At 33.8% G+C, this 26,490-nt stretch overlaps 5 protein-coding genes across 5 annotated transcripts in view; 2 read left to right on the forward strand and 3 right to left on the reverse strand.

Annotated features, from left to right (window-relative positions):
- LOC143911157 (uncharacterized) overlaps positions 1 to 26,490 on the forward strand; it is a 369,714-nt gene that overhangs the window by 141,392 nt on the left and 201,832 nt on the right. The window lies entirely within an intron of this gene.
- Positions 1,151 to 8,525, reverse strand: LOC143910233 (aminoacylase-1-like). Its single transcript, XM_077428624.1, has 9 exons — positions 8,309 to 8,525; positions 4,761 to 4,930; positions 4,511 to 4,682; positions 3,429 to 3,575; positions 2,507 to 2,577; positions 2,314 to 2,430; positions 2,016 to 2,111; positions 1,811 to 1,944; positions 1,151 to 1,739 (listed from the first exon to the last, which is right to left on the reverse strand). Exons 1-9 carry the CDS (start codon positions 8,388 to 8,390, stop codon positions 1,535 to 1,537), a joined length of 1,194 nt encoding a protein of 397 aa, XP_077284750.1. The 5' UTR covers positions 8,391 to 8,525; the 3' UTR covers positions 1,151 to 1,534.
- On the forward strand, positions 13,476 to 14,649 carry mRpL48 (mitochondrial ribosomal protein L48). Its single transcript, XM_077428713.1, has 4 exons — positions 13,476 to 13,589; positions 13,796 to 13,891; positions 13,962 to 14,095; positions 14,170 to 14,649. Exons 1-4 carry the CDS (start codon positions 13,575 to 13,577, stop codon positions 14,468 to 14,470), a joined length of 546 nt encoding a protein of 181 aa, XP_077284839.1. The 5' UTR covers positions 13,476 to 13,574; the 3' UTR covers positions 14,471 to 14,649.
- On the reverse strand, positions 14,524 to 18,868 carry BBS8 (tetratricopeptide repeat protein 8). Its single transcript, XM_077428712.1, has 4 exons — positions 18,590 to 18,868; positions 18,248 to 18,520; positions 16,155 to 16,754; positions 14,524 to 14,768 (listed from the first exon to the last, which is right to left on the reverse strand). The coding sequence occupies exons 1-4, from the start codon at positions 18,866 to 18,868 to the stop codon at positions 14,553 to 14,555; spliced, it is 1,368 nt and encodes a 455-aa protein (XP_077284838.1). The 3' UTR covers positions 14,524 to 14,552.
- Rab3-GAP (Rab3 GTPase activating protein) lies at positions 18,837 to 26,223 on the reverse strand. Its single transcript, XM_077428711.1, has 9 exons — positions 25,912 to 26,223; positions 25,571 to 25,779; positions 25,250 to 25,499; positions 23,436 to 23,607; positions 23,195 to 23,347; positions 22,860 to 23,109; positions 20,315 to 22,792; positions 20,046 to 20,243; positions 18,837 to 19,969 (listed from the first exon to the last, which is right to left on the reverse strand). Exons 1-9 carry the CDS (start codon positions 25,991 to 25,993, stop codon positions 19,811 to 19,813), a joined length of 3,951 nt encoding a protein of 1,316 aa, XP_077284837.1. The 5' UTR covers positions 25,994 to 26,223; the 3' UTR covers positions 18,837 to 19,810.

The raw sequence follows: 26,490 nt of genomic DNA on the forward strand, positions 1-26,490 counted from the left end.
AAATAAAAACTCTTCGTATTGAACTAAAAAGGAGCATGTATAGACAGAGACATCTTTGGAGATTGGTTCAGTCACAGATTTTTTAAAAAGTAAAGGGTTGCCTCAGAAAGCAGTATTGTTAATCGATAGATAATGCTCCTTCTCATCCGAATGAAACTATATTTAAAAAAACGATGGTCTTATGCTTGCCAAAATTTTACTGCATAATGTTACAAGTCTAATTCAACCCATGAACCAAGGTATCATATTGTTACGTAGAGGTAGGTGGAGGATCCAAGTAAAAGGCCAAAGTTGTGCCACAGCATTTATTGATGATTATGGAGATACACGCACTGGTAGTGCTCCGTCCAGAATGTCTTGATATCGCCTAAGTACCGCCTTATAAGGGGCAGGTTGCCCAAAGCATCTTCAACGTCCGGTTTGCTTGCCTATTGTTATGGTCACGTACTAGATGTCCCACGCTACCGGTGTGGGTTCTAAGAACTCCACGGGAATGCGACCGAGTACCACTATCGCCGCTAAGTGCATTCGGGGGAGATAATCCTCAAAACCAATTATTACGGTCGTACAGTGTCAGGGATGGGCCTCGGCCTAATCCGAATCCTCTTAACCGGCGGCTCTTTTAAATATAGGTAACAATATCATAAATGAAACGGCTTTACCGAGCTGAACTTCTTAAAACTCTTGCTGAGGAAGATGATGACTTGATCAACTCCTGGAAAATAAATGAGTGTACTGGATGCTTTACACGGAATAGTAAAATCTTGGTCAAAAGTAAAACCAATTACACTGGTTCGATCATGGAGAAAGATTCAAGATTCTGTTTAACGTGGAAATGGATTTGTCGGATTTTGAAGAGATTGAGGCAAGTGATACACGTATCTGTGGAAAATTTAAAATACTTTGAAAATTTTGATTGGGAAAACATCGAATGGTTTGATCACGATTCAAATAAATCGGGTTTTCAATGCATAAGTTTGAGTGACAATAGTAACGATAGCAAAAATTGATATTTCGGGTACAATCAAGAAGATTTAAGAGGGAAATGGAAGAAGATTTAAGAGGGAAATGGAAGAAGATTTAGGAATCGGGATAAATTTAAGCAAACTATTGAAAATAGGTTTATGGCCTGAATAAAAAGACAAGGTTTCTTTTAATCTCATTTATTTTAATTCAAAATGACAATATATAATATTATACGTTCAATTATAACAACATTATAATTACTAGCATTTTAACAAAATACATGTATGTATTTAAAAATAATAAAACATTTTATCACCAAAACAACGATAGAAATTTATCACATTTTTAACAATGATAATTATTTATAATTCAAAAAACAATTATATACGTAGTGTCAGTTAAAGTTTAATATATGTACATTACAGGTGTTTGTACAATTTTAATAAAAAGTTTCAGAAATATTTATATCTAAGTTTTGTCCAATAGTATGCATAAATAAAAGTATTGTGCAGTTTTTATATCAGAACATACTTAAAAATTGTTACAAAAATATGGGCTTATTTTTTTATTAAATGTTAGCAACAGCTGTAATTAGCTTTTCATATATATCAATGCCTTTTAAGTATACATCAGCATGCAAATATTCATCATGATCATGAAGTAAAACTGGAGTACGATTCATCGGAGAGAATCCGAAGGCAGGCAATCCAACTCCACGTATAAATCTGCTATCAGTTCCTCCCGGGAAAATACGTGTACTAAGTTTTATGTTCCTGGAACAGAAAGTTAATCGTTTAATATAGAAATATTTCGACTGTAATATATAAAATTATTTAAAACTTACAGATCATCTGCTGCACGTTTGAAAGCTACCCAGTATGCGTTATTTTCATTCAACTGAGTAATTTCAACATAATCTTCCTTTTGTTCATATTCTATTTTAATATTATCTCCAGCTTCTTGACACCAAGAGTTAACCTAAACAAAGATATATAGAATATAGCAACAGTTTAAATCGTTCATAATTATTGTTTATCAGATATTCTTACCATAGCTTCAAATTCTGCATGATTTACATCAACGGCCAAACGAACATCAAATACAGCAGTCAATGATTCTGGCACAACATTTGTCTGCACTCCACCCTAAAGAAAGAAATATTTTCATATAATTATATAATATTTTCAATTATGTACATTTGTATATACTTTTTGTTTATAAATACCCACCAATAAATATCAAATCCTGACATGCAAGTTAATTAGAAACAAAATGTATTTTGAGAAATTAAATGTAAAATTACACTTGAGAATATTTTATAATTAATATATATATGTATATACGTACAGAAAGTTGTGTTAAATTAACAGTTGTGACATCTCCGACTGTGAGATTTTGATTTTCTTCCAATCTCTGTTTTTCTTTTTGACGGAAGTCCATAAATTTATCAATCACAACCCTTATCTTAAATATATATTTATTGTATTGTGATTAAGATGAATTTATAATGATATTTGTTCAAAAATATGAATATAAAAACCTTCTCTCCAGCTGTATCGGGCAATATAAGCGATCCATGGCCAGGATTTCCATTGCAAGTAATAATTAAATCTAACAAAACAAATCAATAAATAATATGTTTTAAATTTGTTTATAAATAACTGATTTATGTATGTACAATATACATAGTAAAAATACAACATTAAGAAATATATTACCTGGAAGACATGCATTTTATGTAACATTTATATTATAAAATATATTTTCTAGTGTAAAATACGATTTTTTAAATTATTTTTTCTTTTATGAAATTCAATTTTAATAAATTATATGATAAAATAAAGCGCAAAATATAATTAATCAAAAATATATTTTAAAATTCATCAATTTCATAAAGTTTAGGTCAAATTAGGGCAAATGGACTTTTTATGAGATATATTTTATATATTTCATTTACTAATTTACTTGGATATAGAACTATGATATGTTATGTAAAGAAAAAGCACTACAATATTCATAATGTTCGTAAATATTCATTTTTTAAAACACAACGATATATAGTACATACTTAATACACTTACCTATATATCAGTGGCGTTGTAATAATCCTGAGATAATGATTTTAAACAAAGACTTGGACTGAATAATAATGATAATACTTAAGCATTGCTTGCCACTGATGTATAGATATATGATAAGTATGTCTATGGATGTAAAAGCAATTTTGAAAAGCCAGGAAATCAATTCTACAATACTGTTAATATGAAAAAACCTGTATTCAAACTCGACTATCGAATTTAAACTCTTCTTATCTTTGTGAAGACTATGCTCCTGAAAAATATCGCGATCAGTAAATAAACCAAATGATTGCGAACCTACATATAATAGGTGTTTACTACATATCATGGATTTAAAATGATTTCATGTGCTATGTGTATTATGTTTAGAATTGTAAATCTTACGCCATATGCTTCTTTCGCCATAGTACAGCAAAAATTCATCAGTAGGGCTGGCCATTCCTTCGTCAATAGCCAAGCCCACATTCAGCTTTTTAAATTCTTCAGTTTGTACAAACGCTCGCATTCCATCTACTCCACCTACTTCTTCGTCTGAAATAACATATTTATTATTTACATATTGGGTTACAGCGACTTTACACATATGACTTATGACCAGAACATTAAAAAATATTAAATAGAGCGATTGTGAAATTCACTCTTCTACATCTTTAAAGATTGTTCAAAAGAAATCTAGAAGCAAGAGAGTTGAATATCAATGAACTTAGCACAAAGGCGCAGGGATATAAATATGGGTAGTGCTAGCCAAATTATGTTCTTAGCATTGCTTATACATTGTATTTAACTTAAAGAAAAAAAAAATTCACAATATTTTGAATGGGGGACCCCATGACTCTGATATTCAACACCTTCTAGAAACCACCACCTACGACCCAAGCTAGAATATCATTAGATAGTGTACCAAATTTGGTGGTTCTAAATTGAAAGCTGAAGACTGCCATTGTGGACAAAATCTATATTACATAAAAGGAGCCGCCGTTATAATTGGTTTCGAGGATTATCTCCAGGCTTAAGTGCAAGTCGGCTAACAATGAGATACCCCCGAATGCACTTAGCGGTGGAAACGGCACTCGGTCGCATTCCCGCGGAGTTCTTAGAACTGACAACGCGAAAAGCGTGGGACTGCATATCCGAGTACGTGACTAAACAATGGGGAAGTAAACGGACGTCGAATATGCCCTGGGCGACCTGTCCTTTATAAGAAGGTACTTAGACCATATCAAGACATTCTGGACGGAGCACTGGCGGTGTGTGTATCTCCTTAATCACCAATAAATGCTGTGAAACGACTTTGGCCTTTTACTTGGATCCTCCACCCACCCCTACGCAGCAATAGTATAGACATGAAATGCAATTTTTTTTGTATAAAGATTGAATTAAGATAGTGAAGCCCTAGTTTGCGAGGCATTGACCTATTCTGAACCCTAGATAATTAAGTCTAACAATTAAAAAAAAAAAATACAAACCTGGTACAAAACACATATGAATTGTTCTGTTTAATCTTACGCCATTTTTTTTTAATCTTCTCACAGTTTCTATATATTGAATTGCTACACACTTCATATCTTGCGATCCCCTGGCATATATTTTTCCATCTTCTGTAAGATGAGCACTGAAAGGCGGATATGTCCAACTTTCCTGAAAAATAAACATCATATTCAAACAAACATCTTTTCTAAATAGAAAAGTAGCTAGGAAATGAAATATTTTGCATACGGGGAAAACTGGAACGACATCCATGTGAGAGTTCAACAAAATGGAAGGTGAAGTTGGCACTTTGCCCTCCCAAGTAATGATCACAACAGGTTTTTTAGGATTATCAACATGAACTTTTATGGGTAAGCCCAATTCTGTGGCTTGCTCAGTCAAGAAGGTTATACAGTCATCTGAAAGTAGAAATGTTTCTGATTTAAGTGCATGTGTTGGTATGTGCCTATACTGTTTGAAATCACTGTGGGATTGCTGAAATAAATATGTTATTATATCATGACAGGTCATCATACAATTAATGCGGAGTAAAGGAAGAAGCCAATTTATTAATTTTGTGCAATACATATAGCAAGTGTGTTCATAGACAGTTACATATATATATTAAATGCACGTTTGTAAATAAGGCCATTCTGGCATTTTATGAAAGTAATTGTGTTTTAAAATTTAATTTCGGCAATAGAGGTTTATGACTTATTAAGATAATGAGATTGCTTACATTAAAAAAATAAATAAATTATATTACTTAACTAATATGGCTAACTAAGTAGTCAAAAATTTAATACACAGTCAACTGACTTTGAGATTTGTTTAAACATATATAATTGAAAAATTGTTTATTTGTATTAATGTTTATTTATGAATAAGAATTTTATGTATGAAGTACATATTTATGTATGTATGTAGCGTATGTACGTAGCTAATAGTTATTTCACAAATAATAATTTTTTTTTTAAATAAATAAAGAGTATTACAAATATTTAATTACATACCAATTACCAATGTATATATGTATGTACATACTTATCAACTTTCAACAAAAATATGAATTTGTGGATGCCGAAGTATTGCTTATGTGGGTTATCTCCAATTTAGCAAAAATAAGTCAATTTATATATAACGAGTTTCCTTCTACAAAAATACTCGGAAATACCATGAAAATGACAAGAATTATAATTTTTAGTAAAGGGAGTAGGTATTCAATTAAAATACAATAATTTTGGCTCATAAGTATGTATAGTTTACGTATATGGAAAATTTTACATTTATATCGCTATTTAATTGTATGACTGATAAGATCTGTAAACGAGCAGACATAAATGATAAGATATTTTCAACTTTAAACTATTTACGTTTTCTCTCATTAAGCTTCCTTACATATGAATTTAAAAATTCAAGTAGCCCGATTTTTTAAAAACAGTATTCTCACTATGTAACTATGAAGGCGCAGACACACAGCATCGTACGGCATGGAATGCCTAAGTAGACTCCAGCTGTGAATTGGCGTGTCTTATGTCATTGTTAATTCGTACGATCTTATTATTTAGACAAGTTTCTCCTACATTTATTCAAATATAGGAATCACCGTTATAGACCACTGTCAAAATTATGTCAATACAAAGAAAATATATCACCGAAATCACTCCAGGGGGCGAGTTTTGGCCTGGTATAAATCAGGCATGCTGGCGTTTCTTTCACATGTGCAAAACTTTATTTAAAAAAAAAAGTGCCGCGCACCACGGTGTTTCTGCGCCCTAATCCGTATTTAGGAAGCAACTTGAAGAGATTAGAAAAACAATATGGCGGATATAGCGAAACACGGTCTTAGGGCATATACTGAAAATACTTAGGCCGAAAACACGCTGAGTGGTATGAGACATCACGTCCCTGGCTTATAAACAGTGGGTGTTCCGTGACCTAAACAGTAGCTGTTCCCCAAACCGAATTCGGGTGTAGTTGCACGTGCAGAATGCATATGTTTGGGAGGTCGCACATGTATGCATAACCATATCCAACCGACAAGTTTCTCCTGCATTTATTCAAATATGTTTGGGAGGTCCATATGCAACCGATACGTTTCTCCTACATTTCTTAAAATATGGGATTCATCGTTATCAATCACTATCAAGCAAGGATAAAATATCACCTATAACACTCCAGGGGGTGATTTTTGGGACTGTGTACCATGTATATGGGCTATCAGTGTTGTGTTTTTTAGCCTGTTTAAAAGTATCTAAAAAAACAAGTACCACGTGCCACTCAGTGTGTTTTCGCCCTTACTAGGCGTATACTGACTTCAATCATTTTTAACGAAACACTTTCACCTTCTCCACAGAAAAACAGTGTTCCGCGGAATATATTTAAACTATCCCTTGTATAAAAGATGGACAAAAAAGGTGATCTAAAGTTATCCAAGATGTAGAAGAATAAAATAAGGCAGAATGGTATATGAAAGAACTTATAGGAAATACCATAAGATTAACATTTCAAAAATTTGATTTGATGAGAGATGTAAGAAATGAAGAAATGTAGGAGAAACGTATCGGTTGCATATGGACCTCCCAAACATATGCATTCTGTACGTGCAACTACACCCGAATTCAGTTTGGGGAACATCCGCTGTGTACAGTCACAGAGGGAAGCCAAGAACATGTGACGTCCCATACCATTCAGTGTGTTTTCGTCCCAAGTAGTGTTTTTCCGATAGTCGAGAGATGAAAAACAATTTTTGAAATACCAATAAGTGACATAGCTAATTTTATTGTTGGAATATAGAATAAGAATAACAATACAATAAATTATATCTCAACCCTAAATGTTTACTTGTCGATAAATTGTTTGCAAAAAGGTCTTAAGAGGGCTGGACACCAGCGCCTTGTCCATACAAACGTATTACACTTCCCCCTTCCTCAATTATGGCACTTGAGAAATTATTTTTTAATATGGTATCCACCATTGGCATTCATCTGTGCTTTTATTTTTTTGATTAGTTATTTTCTATAGGAGCTGGGAGCCGCCAAACATCTATAAAATCGCCTCTTTTTTACACCCACGAAAAGACTCCAGCGTGCTTATTTAACGGTCGATTTAAAAAAAAATACGCGCACAGTTGCATAGAAAATATCTGTCTCATACCAATGATGAAATTTTTTTAAAAATTAGTCCAGTTTGGGAGGTGAAAATTGGAGAATACGAAACCTCGATTTTGTCGATTTAAAATACGTATTATCTGGTTGAAGCGCAACTGTCGTATTCACTCAATATATATGTACATATATCGAAGAAAGGAACGGCAACAAAATTAAGGTTTCGGGTGTACGGCCCTCTTAATCTTCGAAGGCAAACAATTTTTATCTACAATTCTTTATTCAAATATAAATCTCAATCGGAATGGGTATCATTATTTGTTTACTTAAGCATTGAAATGGAATTTTGAAATGTTTGAATATTTTTGAAGTTTTTCAGTCAGAAAATCTTTAACTTTTCAACAAAACTAATACACAATTCGTAACAAAACATAATCTGATTAACACTGTGAGCGTGTAGCATTTCACTTAAGTAAAAAGCCTGAAAATTATTTAGAAATCAACATTAGGTAGCTGCTCTGCGTTACATATGAATGTAGATAAGTTTTGCAATCAACATTCATAGGTAAACCCACGTACACCGTACAATATACAAGCTACATACATAAATATGTGTGTAGATATAGAATGCGAATTTATTTGCGAACTAATGGCGAAAGGCAAAGTAAACATGAAACTTGAATCAGTTACCGTAGTTGATGTCAGGATGTACGCTAGCAATACGCAGATACTTGCGGAAATTGTTTACTTCCGGTCCCGTCCAGTTAGACATCGCGAGTTGAGAAGTGGTTAACGATGAACAACAGATGAGAATAGGTCTGACGACGACCGAACGACCGAACGATTCACCAGAGACTGTTCAGCTGGTCACATTCAACCGCTTAATATAGCCATCGAATGCAAATGTATTACATATATCTGTATGTTCGGCGCATATTTGCAAATGTCGCCTTACAGCCATGTTGATTACGTGCTACATTCGCGTGCACTAATCGACGACAGTGCCGGCACTATTATCTTATTGATATACGAATTTAGGACGTACGCGATACTGTCGTTAAGGTTAAAATAGCGTATCGCGCAATACTTTAATTAATTAACATTGTGATATTAAGAGGGCTGTACACCCGAAACCTTAATTTTGTTGCCGTTCCTTTCTTCGATATATATATTGAGTGAATGTATATATTGAGTGAATGCGACAATATATATCAATATTTATATTGAGTGAATGCGACAGTTGCGCTTCGACCAGACAATACGTATTTTAAATCGACAAAATCGAGGTTTCGTATTCTCCAATTTTCTCCTCCGAAACTGGACCAATTTAAAAAAAAAATTCATCATCGGTATAAGAAAGATATTTTCTATGCACCTGTGTGCGTATTTTTTTTTAAATTGACCGTTAAATAAGCACGCTGGACTCTTTTCGTGGGTGTAAAAAAGAGGCGATTTTATAGATGTTTGGCGGCTCCTAGCTCCTATAAAAAATAACTAATCAAAAAAATAAAAGCACAAATGTATGCCAATGGTGGATATTCATAGTATATTAAAAAATAATTTCTGTAGTGCTATAATTGAGGAAGGGAGAAGTGTAATACGTTTGTATGGACAAGGCGCTGGTGTCCAGCCCTCTTAAGAACGAAAACAAACGGAATGGTACGTGTTTATTTTTTAGATACTTTTAAACATATAAACAGGTCTTTCGGGCACAATAAATTAGCATAGTAACTTTTTACTTTGTCTAATAATATCTGTATACGAAGTATTAACATACAAAGTATAATTTATCTCGTTTCATCTCTCATCAAATCGAATTTTCGGAATGTTTGGGGTTCTATACAAACTAAAATTAATCTCATGCTATTTTCCTATAACTATTATAAGTTTTTTCAAAGACCATTCTGCCTTGTTTTGTTCTTCTACGTTTTGGATAACTTTAGATCACCTTTTCTGTCCATATTTTAGACAGAGGTTAGTTAAAATATGTTCCGCGGAACACTGTTGTTCTGTGGAGTGGGTGAAAGTGTTCCGTGAAAAATGATTGACGTCAGTATACGCCTAGTAAGGGCGAAAACACACTGAGTAGTACGTGGTATGTGTTTTTTTAGATACTTTTAAACGTGCGAAAAAACATGTGCCCATATACATGGTACACAGTCTCAAAAATCACCCCCTTGAGTGTTTTCGATGATATTTTATTCTTGTATTTATCCTTGCTTGACAGTGATTAATAACGGTGAGCCCAATATTTGAAGAAATGTAGGAGAATCTTGTCGGTTGCATATGAATATGCATACACGTGTGACCTCCCAAACATATGCATTCTGCACGTACAACTACACCCGAATTTGGTTTAGGGAACATCCACTGCAAACAGTGGATGTTCCCTAAACCAAAAGGAACATCACTGTCCCTAAAATTTAATTTATTTAGGGACGTGACGTCCCATACCACTCAAGTGTCTTTTCGTCCTAACTCTTTCATAGGGTTTGGTAACTATTTCGCACAAAGCGATCTCGCACACGTCACTAAAATCTCGATCATGGAATATCTAGTGCCCGAAGATTCCATCCATCGAGAGTTGTCCACGTGAACTATCATTCTAACGAGAACTCGAGTGCCAGATATTCCGTATTTGCGATTTTCGTGGCAACGATTGTCGTGTGCGCGATCGTCATGTACAAAATAGTCTTTTTATCTTTTCAAAACATTTATACTGTATTCTATTAAGTTTTGAAATTAGTTCAGTAGAGTAGATCTTATGCTATTCACTGGGTAATATTGCTTGGTTAATTTTTGCACCGCATTTTGGTGTTCAGTAATTTATTTTCGAATTTATTGATAGACTGCTTATCTAATATGCAGAGTCTACTATTAATTTGTTGAGTATGTAAAATTATAGATACTCAGATAAATATTGTTAAAAGAGAATGAAAACTGCTTTGCTTCGTAAGATATGATATTTTTTTATAAATTCGTATCAAACAAGAATTTGAATATATAAATGTGTACACTGTACGTGTATTAATTTATGACATTTTATTAAATTTCAAGTAAATATAACTAATTAATAGTAACTTATGTATATAAAAGAAAAATATTTATTTGAAAAATTATACCAAGTTTATGAGAATTACGCCTTAGATGAAATTTTTACAAGGGAAACAAAATTTACAATGAAAATAATAAAGATAAATATTTCAATTGGAGTGAAAATACGACGAACTTTTAATTAAATTTTCAAAATGATTTGAAAGTTTTATCTATATTGAATTATTATAAATTTCTATTTCGAAATAAGTACTTTAACATTACACTTATTAAAAGTAATTCAATAAATATAATTTAACAGTTCATTGTTTACAAACATGTGCATTATTTATAATCAATTTCAATTCAGATTTTCCAAATAGCATTTTCACTCGATGCGATGATATTTGTTGACTTCCTTTTTAAGCCTTAACATAATTTCTGCCGAGTTGAAACCACTGATTTGAAAATAATATTATTGTGGTTTTATATGTACAATATATCTATGTAGATCATATTATATAGATTAAATACAGATTTAGCAATTTAACCGCATTTCCTATTTGTATTTTCTGCAAAACAATATGGTCAAGGACTACATACATACATATGTACATACATAGTTTGAAATAATTATCAATGAAAATATGAATTTTTCGTGTCAAGCAAATATAATTAATATGTAATATATATATTTTATGTATTATACATACATATGGCTTACTATGATTAATAATAAAAAAAAATCCTTTGTTAAACTTAATCAAATATATAATTATATAGGAATGTACATATTATCTTACTTCTATTTAGTAGACAAACACAATACAATTATTGCTAATATTATTGTGAGTAAAATATTGTATTACTAATCTTAAAATGATAATAATTAATCAATTGTATTTACGAACAATAATTCTTTATGTAATGTTATATAATGCATTGTATTATACACATACATATTGTATGTAGTTCAATTTTTATTATCGAAATATTAGACAATTGATTTTTTGTTTGAATTCCCACTATATTGAAAAAAAAGGAGACTAATCATAGCTTAAGATTATTTAAAAATATATATTAATAATATCGAGTTAATTATAGTTCTGGTAATAGTACTGTTTAATAAGATGCTTTTCAGTATACAGTTAATTTATTTAAAATGTGGATATAATAACGCTAGAACAGTGCTACTCAAACTTTTTCAGCTGGCGGACCAGTATATATTTTCAGTAATTCTCACGGACCAGCATCATATTTTAAAATAAAAAGGTTATACATGTACATATGTATATGGTTGAAAACTTGTAAACAAATAAAAATAAAATAAAATCTTAGTAGTAAAATTTATTTGATTGAATTCAAAGAAGTACAATATGTATATACTTAGACAAAGATAAAAAATGAAAATAAAAAAGAACTAATGAGACATACATACATATGAGTTTGTTTGTTATTAGATAACTTATCCAGTCGTGGTGTAATCGAAGACAATGCCATATGCAATGGATCATAAATATCCACACTATTACGATGTTTTGTTTTAATTTTACTCATGGTTGAGAAACCAGTCTCGCAAAGGTAAGTTGATTTAAATGGTAAGAGAGTTTTCACTGCAAGTTCATAAATATATGGGAATTCTACTTTTAATTTGATCCAAAAGCCTGCAAGTGAAGTTATGGTTTCAAAACATTTTTTTTAATTATTGATTTGCAGTCAGATCAATTAGTTTATCTTCCACATTACGTGATATATCATCATTCCATATCAAAAATGGATTTCGTATCCATCCTTTTCCCTTTCATAGATCGTCATGTGGTGGAAAATATAAATCGAATCGCTCTGATAAATTTGTCAAATGACAACTGATTATATCGCGCAAAGACGTCATATTAAGCTCCTCTCCTCCTTCGTAAATAATATCAGCCGAATGGTGAAACATGTCATAGCAATCTTTTGAAACACGAATCTTCCATGTTTTTAGTTTTTGTTTCAACCCATCTGTATTGTCTGTCATTGTGAAACAAGATGATATTCTTCCTTGCATGGATAAGTTAAGGTCATTCAAAATGCAAAAAATATCTGTCAAAAAAGCTAGCTTGGTTATCCAGTCTATATATTAAAATAGTTCTGATATAAGCTATTTTTTTTATTTTTTTTATTACGTCTTTCTCCTTGGACCGTCTACCGCCGGTCCACGGACCGGTAATGGGCCGCGGACCATAGTTTGAGTAGCACTGCGCTAGAATAATAAAATAAGATTTGAAATTATATGCAAAGGTACTTAATGTTATATTGAATATATCCAATTGGCAAAAACCATCCTACCCGCTATGTCATAAATATCTGAATTTGATTTATGTACAATATGTAAACATTTATGTGCGTCGAAATTCATAGATGTCTCTATGGATTAATTAATTAATTAATTAATTGCTAATTTCGTGTTTTTAGCCTTATTCACATTTTTATTTCTGTATGCTGGCCGGTATAGAAGCAACATTATATTTTGTATATACAAAGATACGACTCGAGACATTTTTAATTCTTTGGATATTTTTAAGTTGGGCAATGAAAAATTATATAATAATTTGGACCCCCTGTCAAGTTGGGCCCCTATCTTTTGCATGACTTCGCTATGAGGTAGCTACGCCACTGTATTTGTCATTTGAATGAAAATAATACATTTATACAAATTAATTAAATTACTATTTCCAAGTATTTATGGAGTTATTGTTTTTCAATTAAAATTCAAGTGGCCAAAAATCTAGTATCGCCAATGACTTTAATTATGACTGGTTAAGTTTAATTTATTTCAATAATTACACATGGCAATACTAAGTATACACATATGGTAACACACGCTGTATTAATTTTCCTAACCTTTTTCTCAGCTGACGTTTAAGCTTTGAAATTCGCCACTATGTTGGCTTTTAGGGTAATTGTTTTAACAATAAATTAAGAAATGTTTAGTATTCTATGTTGATTAAAATCTAGTAATTTTTAATATTAGATAGCATAATTTTGCATTACTTTTCTATGGTTAAGGTTATCATTCATACTGCCATAGAATATTGTTAAATTTATGCTCTTAAAGTTTAATATATATGATAATCCAATTTAGTTATTTTAATATTTTTACAGCCAATAAATTGTTTAATTCGAAGACACCTTTCTTCATCAAAAATCTTATATGAACGTAGATATCCAACCGATCTTCATGAACCTGATTATCTAGACGTGAGTCAAACTACCATAAATTATCCTTAAAAGGGTTCAAGCTCTCACGCATATTTATTTTTAATTTTAGAGTCTACTGCCGGACACTCCAATATATGATAGTTTAAACATTCAGTTGAAAGGTTACGACTATCCTGTACTAGAAAATTTCCAACGTTATATTCATAAGATGGCCAAAATTTTGGATGTAGATGTTGAAGAATGGTATTTCAGAATATAATCAACTATATTTTACGATCATTTGGATGACCAGCAATAATCTATTTTCTATTTTTCAGTTGGGGGACTCCGTCTCAAAAATTAAAAATCCACCGATACCAGCAAGCCAGCACTATTGTTGAATCAGAATACACCCTAACAAAATATGAAAGAAACCTTCAAATAACTGATGTTCCTTCGGCTACATACCCAGTTCTTTTGAGAATGATTCATGAATGTACACCAGAAGGCGTTAATGTGAAAGTACACGATTCGCAGAGTGATGATCAAGAAGTTCGATTTATTCCAGATAATCTACTGATATCTTTGAAAAATCAACTTGAAAACATTGGAGGTTCACAAAAGAAAAAGAAAAAATAAATATGTATATATAACAATGGTGTAGTTTAAATATTTAGAAATAAAACGTTTGTAAGATATTAAAAATATTTTAATAATGTAATCAGTAATCAAATTCTTCCACAATTTTTAAATTTGTTATAGCTTCAGTTAGTGTTGGATCGGCTGAAATAGCAGCTGCATATAAACTTTTAGATACTACTTTATTGCCTTTTTCAACTTCCAACCCGGCGAGATTGTTTAATGCAGCTGCATGACACGGTTCATAGCTAATGCATAGTCGTAGACATTGTACGGCTAAATTAACATCCCCAATTCCCTACAAATAAATAAAAGTCATTAATAATAATCATTCCACATTCAGATGTATAAAAATGCTCGTACAATTCATTTGCAATGTACATAGTTCAGTCATTTCTGACTGAATAACATATTTAAACAATTTATTTCATAGTTTTGGACCATTGTGGCATTACAGGAAGAACCTAATGCTTAATAATTAGGAAAAAGGAAAAAAGCAGAAAACATGGTAAAATAAAATAAAAAAAAAGTAACAAATGAAAAATAATACATCAGAAAAAAAAATGAACAAGTGTAAAAATCAAAAATAAAATCCATAAATCCCATTATTTGTTTACATTGAACAAAATTAAAATAGTACATAAGGAGAAAGATAAAGAAAAAGTAAACTAAAATAAAATAAAATCACAGCGAGGCCCAAATGGAAGAGATTAGATTAAGATTCCACTCATACATCACATTCAAATTAAGAAAGTAATGATGAGCGCAGGTTACCAGATAAATATGTTAAAATAATATCCGATAATCTACGCTCACCGAGGTGGAAAACATCGCATTCAGGGACGGCAGCAACGATTTCATTGAGAAGTCGAATAGCTCTTGGTATAGGAGCCATTCGAAAAAGAACTGTGCGAGCAGGAGGTACAACCATCAAATGATGATATCTACCACGCACATAACTATTAGGTACATAAAGTCCCAACTGTTCCAGCAACAACGGGCATGACGTATTACCACGCAGTAGCTGGAGAACGAAACGAATTAACGAGAAGTTTCTCCGAAGTTCAAGGGAATTATACCCAAGCATGCCCAAAAGGAAAAGAGTGGGATAGAGATATGGGTAATACCCATACTCTTTCGTATATAGAAAAAGAAGAAATGCTTTTTGACTTTTTCGATAATAAGATAGTAGTTTGCTTCATGCGGATTCCACACAATCGCATTATACTCTAGCTTACTTCTAACAGGCGAGTTGAAAAGCAAGCAAGAATACAAGGGGTTGGAGAATAACCTAGCATATCCAAGTTGACGAAAGGAAACGTCAGCGACTGTCTTGATATGGTTGTGAAAGGTGAATTGAGGATCAAAAGTGATACCCAAGTCGACCATAGATTCCACACGCTTCAACAATACGGATCCAATGGAATATCCGTGAGAATAGAGCGGATTCGCACGTCCATAGCTCATAATGGCACATTTACTAGTATTCAGTTCAAGCCCTAAACTGAAACTGAACTCTAAAACAGCGTTAATATCCGCTTGAAGGAGAGAGGCAACATAATAAGCAACATAAATAATGTAAGATAAGTATAATATATAGTGCAATATGTATGCAAGTATTTATTTGATTTTGAAAAATAAGTCGCCCACTTAAATCAAATTGATAAAAACGTATTATTATTACCAATGCCAAATGCGAGAGATTGTACCAGATATCGGCCTGTATAGGAACTTCAGTAGCCAAAAGAAGTGCTCGTCTGTAGCACGTTAAGGTTAAATCCCAATACTGAGCTCGCATGCAGCACAATGCTACATTATTGAATACTTCAGCAGAATAAGCCCCCATGGCCAATACTCGTCTGTAGTACCGTAGGGCCATCTCCGGTTGGTCATTGTAAAAATGATGAAAGGCTATACAGGCAATAGCTTCTATATTCATTGCATCTTGTATGGCAATCGTGCGATAGATCTTAACAGACTGAGTCATATCTCCTATCGCTTCGAACAATCTCGCCTGTTCTGTCATCAATTGCACGTCGGCTGGAAACGTGTTGATTCCTTCGTGACACACATCCAATGCTGTCGATGGTTGATCCAATTGAGTACAAACTCGAGCCAATCTCAAGTATGTTTCGACGTGTCTGTGTTGCTTCACAGCGCTGCGTAGCTGTTGTTCGGCATCACGTTTCAAATTAAAGGCAGAGTAGCATTTAGCTAATGCTACTTTCCACCACCAGTCCACATATTTCACCGCTTTGGTTGCTTGGACAGCCAACTCCATTGCCTAGTATGTAATACAGAAACAACTAATTTTATCCTAGGCAACACTCATCCATCTGATCCCACACATTTGCTTCAAAACTTGTGGCTTTCCTTGCTAACTTTACATTCTTCTAATCATTACCATCGTTTCAGCCAGTTCACTATGTTCGGTAACCTAGTTATACATCTTATTTATGCATTTCGTTTACTATTTCTTTCAATATACTAAGCATACATACATCTCTAAATGCATTAGACTTTATGGTTCCCGGAAAAATGCACTAAATTGCACTGAATAGTGGCGCAATTTCGAGAAGTCCTAATTTTCAAAGGCACTCAAACAGAATTCCACAAATTAGTAAAAAAGGTTAACACCCTCAGATAACATACAAATACCCCTTGAGGCTTTTTTGTGGAATTCTATTGCGTTAGTTCTTGAGCATCTTTGAAAGTTTGGATGTCTCGAGAGTGCATTTTTCCGGTCACCAGACTTTATATAACATTTTGACATTTAATGCGTAAGTTTCGCTTCTTCTTCAGACACAGTAGCATTTTTAACTTGAAAACACTATTCATTCCTCAATAGATATTCAATACCAACTCTTTCGTATTTTTGGATAATACTAACATATCTCAATGATTCGCATATATGTAACTATTAAATACTCTTATTGAATTATTTTTTATTGTATTACTATCCAACATGCTTTAGTTTCATACACTTTGACATTATAGGTCTATTTTACCTTCTTATCAGCAGTAAATCAGCTGCTATTCAAAATATTTCATTAATTGAGATGAATAGCCAGCAGTATACTTCAGTAGTTGCGTTTATGTTAACTACTGAGAGGTCCCAAGCTCAAACACTGGTTTGACAAGAATTTATTCTGAGTATATACATATCTGCAGTGCTGCTGGCCAGTTTTGGATATTTGTGACTATAAGCCGATCTTTTCCTACCAGAGTTCGTCAATTTAACTGATTTCATTTTTGAAATGGTTTCTCATCAAATCGGCAAACCAACCTACATATGTACCTACTACCTATTTTTCATCACTATTTGAATATAATTTCAAATTTATTATCAAGTTTAAACCCATAGGTTCCGCTTAGGGCAACTGTTATGGCACCATGGTAAAATACAAATTTATAAAAGAAAAGAATTAAGAAGCTACTATTGATATTAATCTTATAATTCTCCCAAGTCAACTTTTTAAACACGCCCTCGGTACCATATCAAATAATTTAGAAGAAAGTATGTCACCTTGGTTATTGACTTTATCTCTATCTGTAAATATTACTATAGCTGAAGCATTTCAGCCCCATACATGGCTCTAATGCTCCCTGTTCTTATAGTGGATTGTACACAACATTCCGACTTACAAAATTGAATACTCGTGTACTACAAAAGCTGCTAATATTCATTCAGTAACTAACTCCCTGCTCTACGCCAAATCTTGTCCATTTTAGCGCTAACTTTTCATAGTATTTCCGAAACAAAAATAATCAACTTACATGTCTATAATCACCTTCATGATAAAACAAATATTCAAACAGTGGTTTCGACACATTTTTATCCTGGGCATACTTAGTCAAGTTGAGTCTGTTGACTTGGATGAAAACTTCTCCATAGTTTGTGGCTATTGTAGCAGTACCCAGTCGTAACGCTCTTGCTTGAGCCGTAGCGAGACTAGCTCGTGCCGTCGCGGGTGTATGCGAAGTTCGAGGACGTCCTGCGGTAACAGCCCGCGCTGTCATTGTACCATAGCTACCGGTTCCAGGTCGCCGCTGCACACATTACAATTAGTATACAATCTCGTATAGCAAACTCGCTAGTTAAAATTGCAGTACATTTACCAGAGCGGTAGTGGCGCGAGTTGGATTTCTCAACGACGTACCGGGTCGGGGAGCCGTAGCTATCGTATCGTTCCATATCGATTCTTGATATTCACCCAATCCATTGATGGCTTCTATGTCCATTTCATCTATTTGCACTTTGCGAGTCATCGCTCTCATCTTTAATGTCCACGCCGCTTGATCCAGAGGTGTTTTGTTTAAAATTTTTGAACTATGTTCTATACATTTGTCGTATTTTTTATTTTTTAAATAGATTAACGCTTCGTATAAAGGATCCATGTTGAATTTTCACTATTTGACGTTTTACTTATATGTTTGTTTGACATGTTTTGATTTTCACAGCCATAGCAACGGAATATTGATTGACTTGAAATTTTAGAAAATTACTACTATACTTCTTGGCCTCAAACCTAATTAATTTTAATAAAATCAATACGATATAGTTAACCGTTTGCCCGCGGCCGTCTTCTATGGAAGCTTTGCGCGACAAGTCTGTAGCGCGGCTGTCTTCCATAGAACTTCTGAACTTTGCACGAGATTTTGAGCCTTATATGCGCCTATTTCAACTGTTTTAAGGTTCAAAATTGGTTGAATATATTACTGAGAGTTGAATGCCATCTATTCAATTTGCTTAAAATGCATATATACCAGTCAAACTTAGTTTTTTGTGGAACCATACTGAAATCTCGTTTATGTGACGTCACGACTGTTGAACAATGGCGATGATACGTCTCAATTGTATGAATAATGATTATTTGACAATTAAGCCAAAACTACGAGATATATTATGTATTTTATTGTTTAAAATAATACGTTATGTGTTAATTAACATATCTAGTTACTTGAGTAAGTATTAAAATCTGTATTTAAGGTCGAAAACTCGATTGCCAAATTCGCGAAAAAGGTGCCGCGTACAGGGCTTGTTCGCTATATTTATTGCCGCGGGCAAAGGGTTAAGTAAACTCCATAAAATATGAAAGCAATTGAAATGTCAGCAAGAACAATGTTTTATGCATCAAAAAACAAGATAAATCAATTTATCTACAGATTAATTGTGTTAAAAAAAGAAAATGGCGCTTACAATTTTGTTCTATCTAAGGTTTCAATATATAAAACTCATGATACATATTATATATTTATATAACCGTCGTTACATATTTGAAATATTGCACGAATAAATATGCTTAAAATTATTAACACTTTTCAAATCAAATTATTTAATTAGCTCGACTGTAAAATAGTGCAAGCGTCTAATAACATAGATGCAATCTTATGACTGTGTTTTTCTGTTCGTTGTTCACAATGTGTGATGATTATTTCAATCAAACGATGAGTCTCATCCAAAGATTTCACAGCAACAGTTTCATTAGGCACATCTTCCTACAAAATATATCAAAAATGGTTTAATAATTATCATATTGTACATAAACATATATAAAACATGCGTATGTAGTACCAAAGCTTTCAAATAACTTGTAACTTGTGTTGGAAGAATGGATATAACATTTGATCTGTCGTCTGTATTGTCTACAAAATGCTTGAGCCTTCTACCGGCCATAGGAGTTAAGACTTCTATTAAAGGCTTCAAATTTGTCACGGAAAGTAATGCTTCTTCGGCTTCCGCATCTAAGCCTTGTGCATATAAATACACTACCTAAAATGTGTAAAGTGCATAAATATATTGTTCAATATCTATGTATGTATTTAATATTAAAATATACTCACATGTTCTCCTCTAACGTGATCATCATTCACTCTCCACAATCTCGCAAGGTCTTGCAAATGCTCTATCCACAGTTCCCTGTCTTTAGCAAGCTCTACACATTTTTGCACCAATCGAGATAAAAAGTTAGTTCTTTGCAAAGTCACCCTGCTGTCGGTTGATTGATGGAACGTTACATCTGAACATTTGTTCAACAGACCAAATATACATTTTTGACTTTCAATATCGAACAAATTACTCAAATGTTTCCAAAAATTACTTCCTAAAAAGCACTGATAGTATATCGCAGCGCTGAGTTGATAATGAACTTGTAAAATGTCAATGTTGACTTTAGAATTGGCCAAAGCCAATTCTGTCAGAGCAGTGCTGTTTCCTTCCCACATGTCTTCAAATCGTACGACAGCAGTTTCGGTATCTTTTGCAGACAGAGAAGAACACAAAAGTAAATCGAGAAATTCTGTTGCTAGTTTCAAAAACTTCAACAGTTGAACGTCAGTCAATCCGACGTTTTGCTTGCATAACTTTTCTCTCGGCAGTTTTCCTACTTTGCTAATCAGTTTGCACGCCGATTCGAACGGGTGCACCAAGTGAGCTGACCAGATCATGGCACAAATTCCAGATCGCAGTGTCAAATTATCAATACACTTGATGCACGACAGAGCAGCATCGAGATATTTGAGTTCATCGATATTTTTCGACCAAAATAAAGTATACTCCCAGCACATATTGGTGACTAGATTGCTACTAGTCAAACTAAAAGGAAACTGCTTGCGCAATAAACTCAATTTGTCGAAAATAGACATGTTGATTTGCTTCACATTATTCTTTTCTTGGAATTGGAATTGAATGCTCAAAAGATTGGACTTCTTGTTATCTTCGCATGCAGTTTCAACTTCATTTTTATTGCCACTATCAGCTATGTCGTTTGGATCGACACCTGCTATGCACAACCACATGGCAGTTAGCTCAGATATAGAGCCTTTGCCTTTGTTGTAAACAAACTTTAGATTGATCTCCGGCAATTCTATAGGAAGGTTAGGCAACGCGTTAAAAGTTTCCGGTTTTTGAGATAGTAAAATGCTCAACAGTGAAATGTCGTCTAGTTTTCCGATTAATAAGCCCCATTGTGCGTTATCTTTGCTCACACTCTCCCACAAGTCGTCCAAATCGCTTTGTTTATTTTCTTCTTCTTTTTCAATCTTCAATGCGACCGCTCTGCATAACTGAGCGCTCACCATACTTCTAAATGGACACGATGAATCTATCAAGTAATCTCTCACAGATTTCCACCACGGTGAAGTTTCATTATAGCCTGCATAGACATTTTCAAAACCGACCGATTTGCAAATTTCATATAGTGTATTTCCAAATCGTTCCATTCTCTGTTGAATAATATCTTGCAAGGGTAGATTCATCCAATATATCAATAGCAGTTTTCTCAATACCAGTGGAGATATATGTTTTACTTTCAAGTATTTTGATTTCACATCGCACCAGTCTAATTTGCCCAAAATATACGAATCGAATATTTGATGCGAAATAAACAATAACAGTTCATTAGAAATGCTTTCTTTCAAAATGAGCATGTCTGATACTGATTTCAAATCAAAAGAAGACAAAAACTCAGAGCATATACTTTTTTTCTCTTCTTTAAAGGTAACTTTAGCATGTTGGGATCGCTTCATTTCAGTGGATATAGCAAGGTTTAGTAAATGTTGCAAATTTTGCAGTTCAGATTCGGTGATGATAGAATATTCGGCTTTTCCGAAGATTTCAATTTTTGTATCGGAATCGTCAACGTTTTCTTCATCGACGCTCACATCTTTTAAAACGAACAAATTTGAATTGAAGTAATCTTCGCTATCACTTATTTCAATGCCGTTTGTAAACATGTAAAACATTATAAGTGAAAATAAATTTTCGCATAGAGTATTCAACTTAATTACATCTGGAGGGATAGTTTCTTCATTTCGAGTCTCATAAAATACAACAATACAAACCAACAAAATATCGGGAGTGACGTTTTTGTTTGCCGCCATCATTTCGACACAGTGAATTTTCATTTCGGTAGTATTCAATTCTTTTACTATGCATAAAACTTCATTTTTCAACTCTGCATTGTCATAATCTTTATCTTTGATTATTTGTCTCAATCTTTTAACAATATGAACATCTCGTGCCCTATTCGAATTTTCGCTGTTCAGCGCAAAGTGGAAAGGAACAACAAACTGTTTAATTTGACCGTCTGGATCTAAAAGCATAATAGTGGGAGAATTCATAGACGAAGATGACTTTCTTGGCCCTTGTTGTAGCATATTATGTGTATAATATAGTAGACGGGCATTTTGTGCCGCTGAAAAAGCTGCTATTCTAGGTCCTCTCAGCGGCCATATTTCAAGTAAGCCTCGCTTTCCAACATACAACACTAAAAACAGAGCTTTTTGTCCAGTTCCTCTACGTTTGCTAGATTCTTCATTGACCTAATCAATCAAATTAAAATCAAAATCAAATTATTAATGAGAAATTAAAACAAATTTCAATAATTACCTGTAAAAACCCGCACTGACAATTCCTGTACCCTTTAAACATTCTAACGGCGACACCACGCTTCACATCAATCAACAGAACTCGACCCAGCGAATCAGCTACAGAGAGTAAGCGGCGATCAGGAGATACTACGGCAGATAGTCCACGACGACGCAGATCACATAAAGAAAATCGACAATGCATTTTATCTGAAGATTGAGGAACTTGTGGCACATTTTGAGTCTGAGTTTTGCCGCCTCCTAACCATCCGCTACAATGTTATTATTAAAATATAAGTCATATATGTATGTATATGAAAAAAAGTAGTATAACTTCGTATGGGCTATGGAACTTACGGTAAAGCAGATTTAATTTTACTGGCAACTGCACGGGCTACATCGTTAATTAAAGGTTGAACGCTCCCGCCTTCTAAAGCCTGGTGAAATCCAACGTAAGGTCTTGCACCTACGCCTACTACTACCGTATTGTGAGGCGCGAACGATCTATACCTATTGTATCATGTTTAAATATTTCTTTGATGACTTTAGTGTTAATATGTAAATTTTTGGTTTTATAATACATTAAGATTTCAGTTACCCAACAAAAAACCCTCCGTGTGTTGAAGCCGTCAGTAAATGATCAAAAGTGTTACTCAATTCTAAGCCTATCACTGACGCATCGCAAACCACATCTTGATCTACAAATCCCAGTTTTCGCATTTGCAAATTTTGACCTTCCAAATTGATATCTTTGGAAGCACCAGCTCGAGCTGTAATCATGAAAAAATATATATACATATCTAATATATAATTTGGAAAGAGACTTTGTATGTATGTATGCTTGGTTCGTTCGTAGATCTGTGACGTCATCGAACAAATGATTCGATTTATTTTTTTTCTATTCATAGGCGCCGATTCGATTTTTTTTTTAAAGGGCAAAGGCTCAGGGGGGCGCCGAGGGCGAAGCCCTAGAAGGCAAAGGCTGGGGGAGGCGCCGAGGGCGAAGCCCTTGAAGGCAAAGGCTCAGGGGGCGAAGCCATTGACGGCAAAAGACTTAGGGGGCACCGAGAGCGAAGCCCTAGAAGGCAAAGGCTCAGGGGGGCGCCGAGGGCGAAGCCCTAGAGGGCAAAGGCTCAGGGTGCGCTGAGGGCGAAGCCACAGACGGCAAAAAGTTCAGGGGCGCCGAGGGCAAAGCCCTAGAAGGTAAAGGCTCAGGGGGCGCCGAGGGCAAAGCCCTAGAAGGCAAAAAAATTTTAATAAAATATTTACTATTAGATTAGTCATGTTTAAGCGGTTTATATTACAAATACCGAGCGAAGCCGGGTAATACAGCTAGTTAAAGATACATAATGGATAGTTTTGCTTCACGGATCTAGTCTATTATTTTATATTATACAAAATTCAAACACCTTCTTTTGTAAAGACAATTCATACAATTTGAAGCACTATATCCTCAGCTGTTTTTTCATTAAATTAAGTAGTAGACGTAATGAGCATTTGAAATAATTGTAAGAAGCATTGTTGGTATCGTTACCATATATTTTATTTTATTTTTTTAATTTATACCAGAAAGGCCTAACAGGTAACCCCAATGCGACTTCCTGGCCAGAAAAATTGTATATTTGATACAATTATTATTAGTATTATATAGCCATCAGTATGGCTTGGTGGTTGTGATTATGTTTAGCACCGAGAGATTACTGGGTTCAATCCCGTGCTAATCTTTAATACTGTTGGTTAAACTTGGATATTTGTGACTCCATGTCGATCTTTTCTTATCAGAGTTTGCCAATTAATCTGATTTTCATTGTTGAAACGGTTCCTCAAATTGGCAAAAATCATCCTATCCGCTGTCAAAAATATCTGAATTTGATTTATGTACAATATATAAAAATTTATGAACAAGTCTAAATCCATAGATGTCTCAATGGATTGATTGATTAATTGTTAATTTCGTGCTCTTCAGCCTCTTGAAATACAATGATTTATGTAATAAAAATGCTGCAATGTTTGTAATTAATTGTCTTAAAAGGCGCATTGGGGTCTACCTGTCTGGCCTTCCTGGTAAATATCTATGTAAAAAATAAAATAAAGTAAATACATATCAATTAACATCCGCAGAGGTATTTATGGTCAAATTTGCAACCAGCATTTTATTAAGGTTGCCAATTTATTGGAGCTGTTTCAATGAAAATCAGATAAATTGGCAAACTCTGATAGGAAACGACCGACCTGGAGTCACAGATCCAAGGCTAGCAGAAACTAGTGGGATTTGGACCTATGACCACTTTGTTTAAAGCATTATATGCTAACCACTGATTATTGTTTTGAACAAAATATTCGATTTAGATGCATTGCACAAAACTACATCCACATGCATGTTTTCTTATTCTATGCCTTCTATCAATTTACCTTTTGCCAGTTGAACTCTCGCATATCGCAGAGTTTGCAATAAACTAGTCGCCGCTAAACAGCAAATGGATTCACTGAAAATCACATATACTTCATCTGTATCGCTGCTGTGTTGTCCGGTATGACATTTTAATTGTAGCACTGGCGAATCGTCTAATTTCTCCAATATCAAAAGCTGACCTTGATCGGTATAAAATCCTACTTCACCAGTACTGAAACCCACAATTATACATAACCAATCACTGTTACCCTGAAAAATGAGACAAATGAATAAATTAGACTGCAAACGTGATGATAACTCTTCTTTCAATGTTTAACCACCTCTCTGGAGTCTCCGGTTGAAATTTGTAATACGAGTAATGCAGTAACACTGTATGGCAATGTTCCAATCCAAGAATCGACAAATACACTAGTATTTAGCGTACTATCCCATTGGGTGGTCAATATAGTCATCCTTTGTTGTTTTGCAAACACCAGCAATGAATTGCATGGCGAAAGACATACCTGACAATCTGAGAGCCAATTTTCATCTGAAATTAAAATTCAATCAAGTCAATTTATTCAGTTTCAAAATATCAAATCAATTGATGGACCACACCATCACACATGACAGAAAAATTGTTAAAGGATAACAAAAAAATAAAAAAAAAACAGTGACTTACCACATTTATCAGATAAATACAACGATTTTTGAATAGTTGCAATATCTTTGCAGGTGGTCAACGTTTTCACTTGACAAAACATTCTCAAATTAAATGATCAAATGTAACAAACATCTCATAATTCAATGTTCAATTGACAGTTTGACAGTTCACAGATGGTATAGTCATAAACCCTTATATGCGCGCTCTGCATTTTTAGATACATTTTTTAAGATAGATAGTAATAGGGTAAACGGACTACTAGTCATATGTGAACCAGTCACAGGAAAACCTGTCGCTCTAGATCGGTCACACGTGATCATCCGTCACACTAAAACTGGTCACGAGAAAACTGGTCACACCCTAAAATCGGTCACGAGAAAACTGATTGACCGATTTTTGGGTGTGACCAGTTTTAGGGTGTGACCAGTTTTCTCGTGACCAGTTTTAGTGTGACGGATGATCACGTGTGACCGATCTAGAGTGACAGGTTTTCCTGTGACTGGTTCACATTTGACTAGTAATCACCGAACCAGTAATAGTGAGTCTACCTCACGGAACCGAAAGTGAAACGCTCAAAAACGCAAATATCTGAAGGCA

This window comes from Arctopsyche grandis, chromosome 4, assembly GCF_051622035.1.
Source record: "Arctopsyche grandis isolate Sample6627 chromosome 4, ASM5162203v2, whole genome shotgun sequence".
Lineage (NCBI taxonomy): Eukaryota > Metazoa > Arthropoda > Insecta > Trichoptera > Hydropsychidae > Arctopsyche > Arctopsyche grandis.

Coding starts and splice junctions, on each gene's coding strand:
- Rab3-GAP (XM_077428711.1), bottom strand. CDS start 25,993: ATGTTTTGTCAAGTGAAAACGTTGACCACCTGCAAAGATATTGCAACT. Junction 20,244..20,314: donor ATCACGTTAGAGGAGAACAT/GTGAGTATATTT, acceptor TACACATTTTAG/GTAGTGTATTTATATGCACA. Junction 19,970..20,045: donor CAAGTTATTTGAAAGCTTTG/GTACTACATACG, acceptor TATATTTTGTAG/GAAGATGTGCCTAATGAAAC.
- BBS8 (XM_077428712.1), bottom strand. CDS start 18,868: ATGGATCCTTTATACGAAGCGTTAATCTATTTAAAAAATAAAAAATAC. Junction 18,521..18,589: donor CTCGCGCCACTACCGCTCTG/GTAAATGTACTG, acceptor TAATGTGTGCAG/CGGCGACCTGGAACCGGTAG. Junction 16,755..18,247: donor ATGAAGGTGATTATAGACAT/GTAAGTTGATTA, acceptor ATTACATACTAG/GCAATGGAGTTGGCTGTCCA.
- mRpL48 (XM_077428713.1), top strand. Junction 13,892..13,961: donor ATGAACCTGATTATCTAGAC/GTGAGTCAAACT, acceptor TTTTAATTTTAG/AGTCTACTGCCGGACACTCC. Junction 14,096..14,169: donor GATGTAGATGTTGAAGAATG/GTATTTCAGAAT, acceptor TCTATTTTTCAG/TTGGGGGACTCCGTCTCAAA.
- LOC143910233 (XM_077428624.1), bottom strand. CDS start 8,390: ATGTCTAACTGGACGGGACCGGAAGTAAACAATTTCCGCAAGTATCTG. Junction 3,576..4,510: donor TCATATGTGTTTTGTACCAG/GTTTGTATTTTT, acceptor ATGTTATTTCAG/ACGAAGAAGTAGGTGGAGTA. Junction 2,112..2,313: donor TTAATTTAACACAACTTTCT/GTACGTATATAC, acceptor TTCTTTCTTTAG/GGTGGAGTGCAGACAAATGT.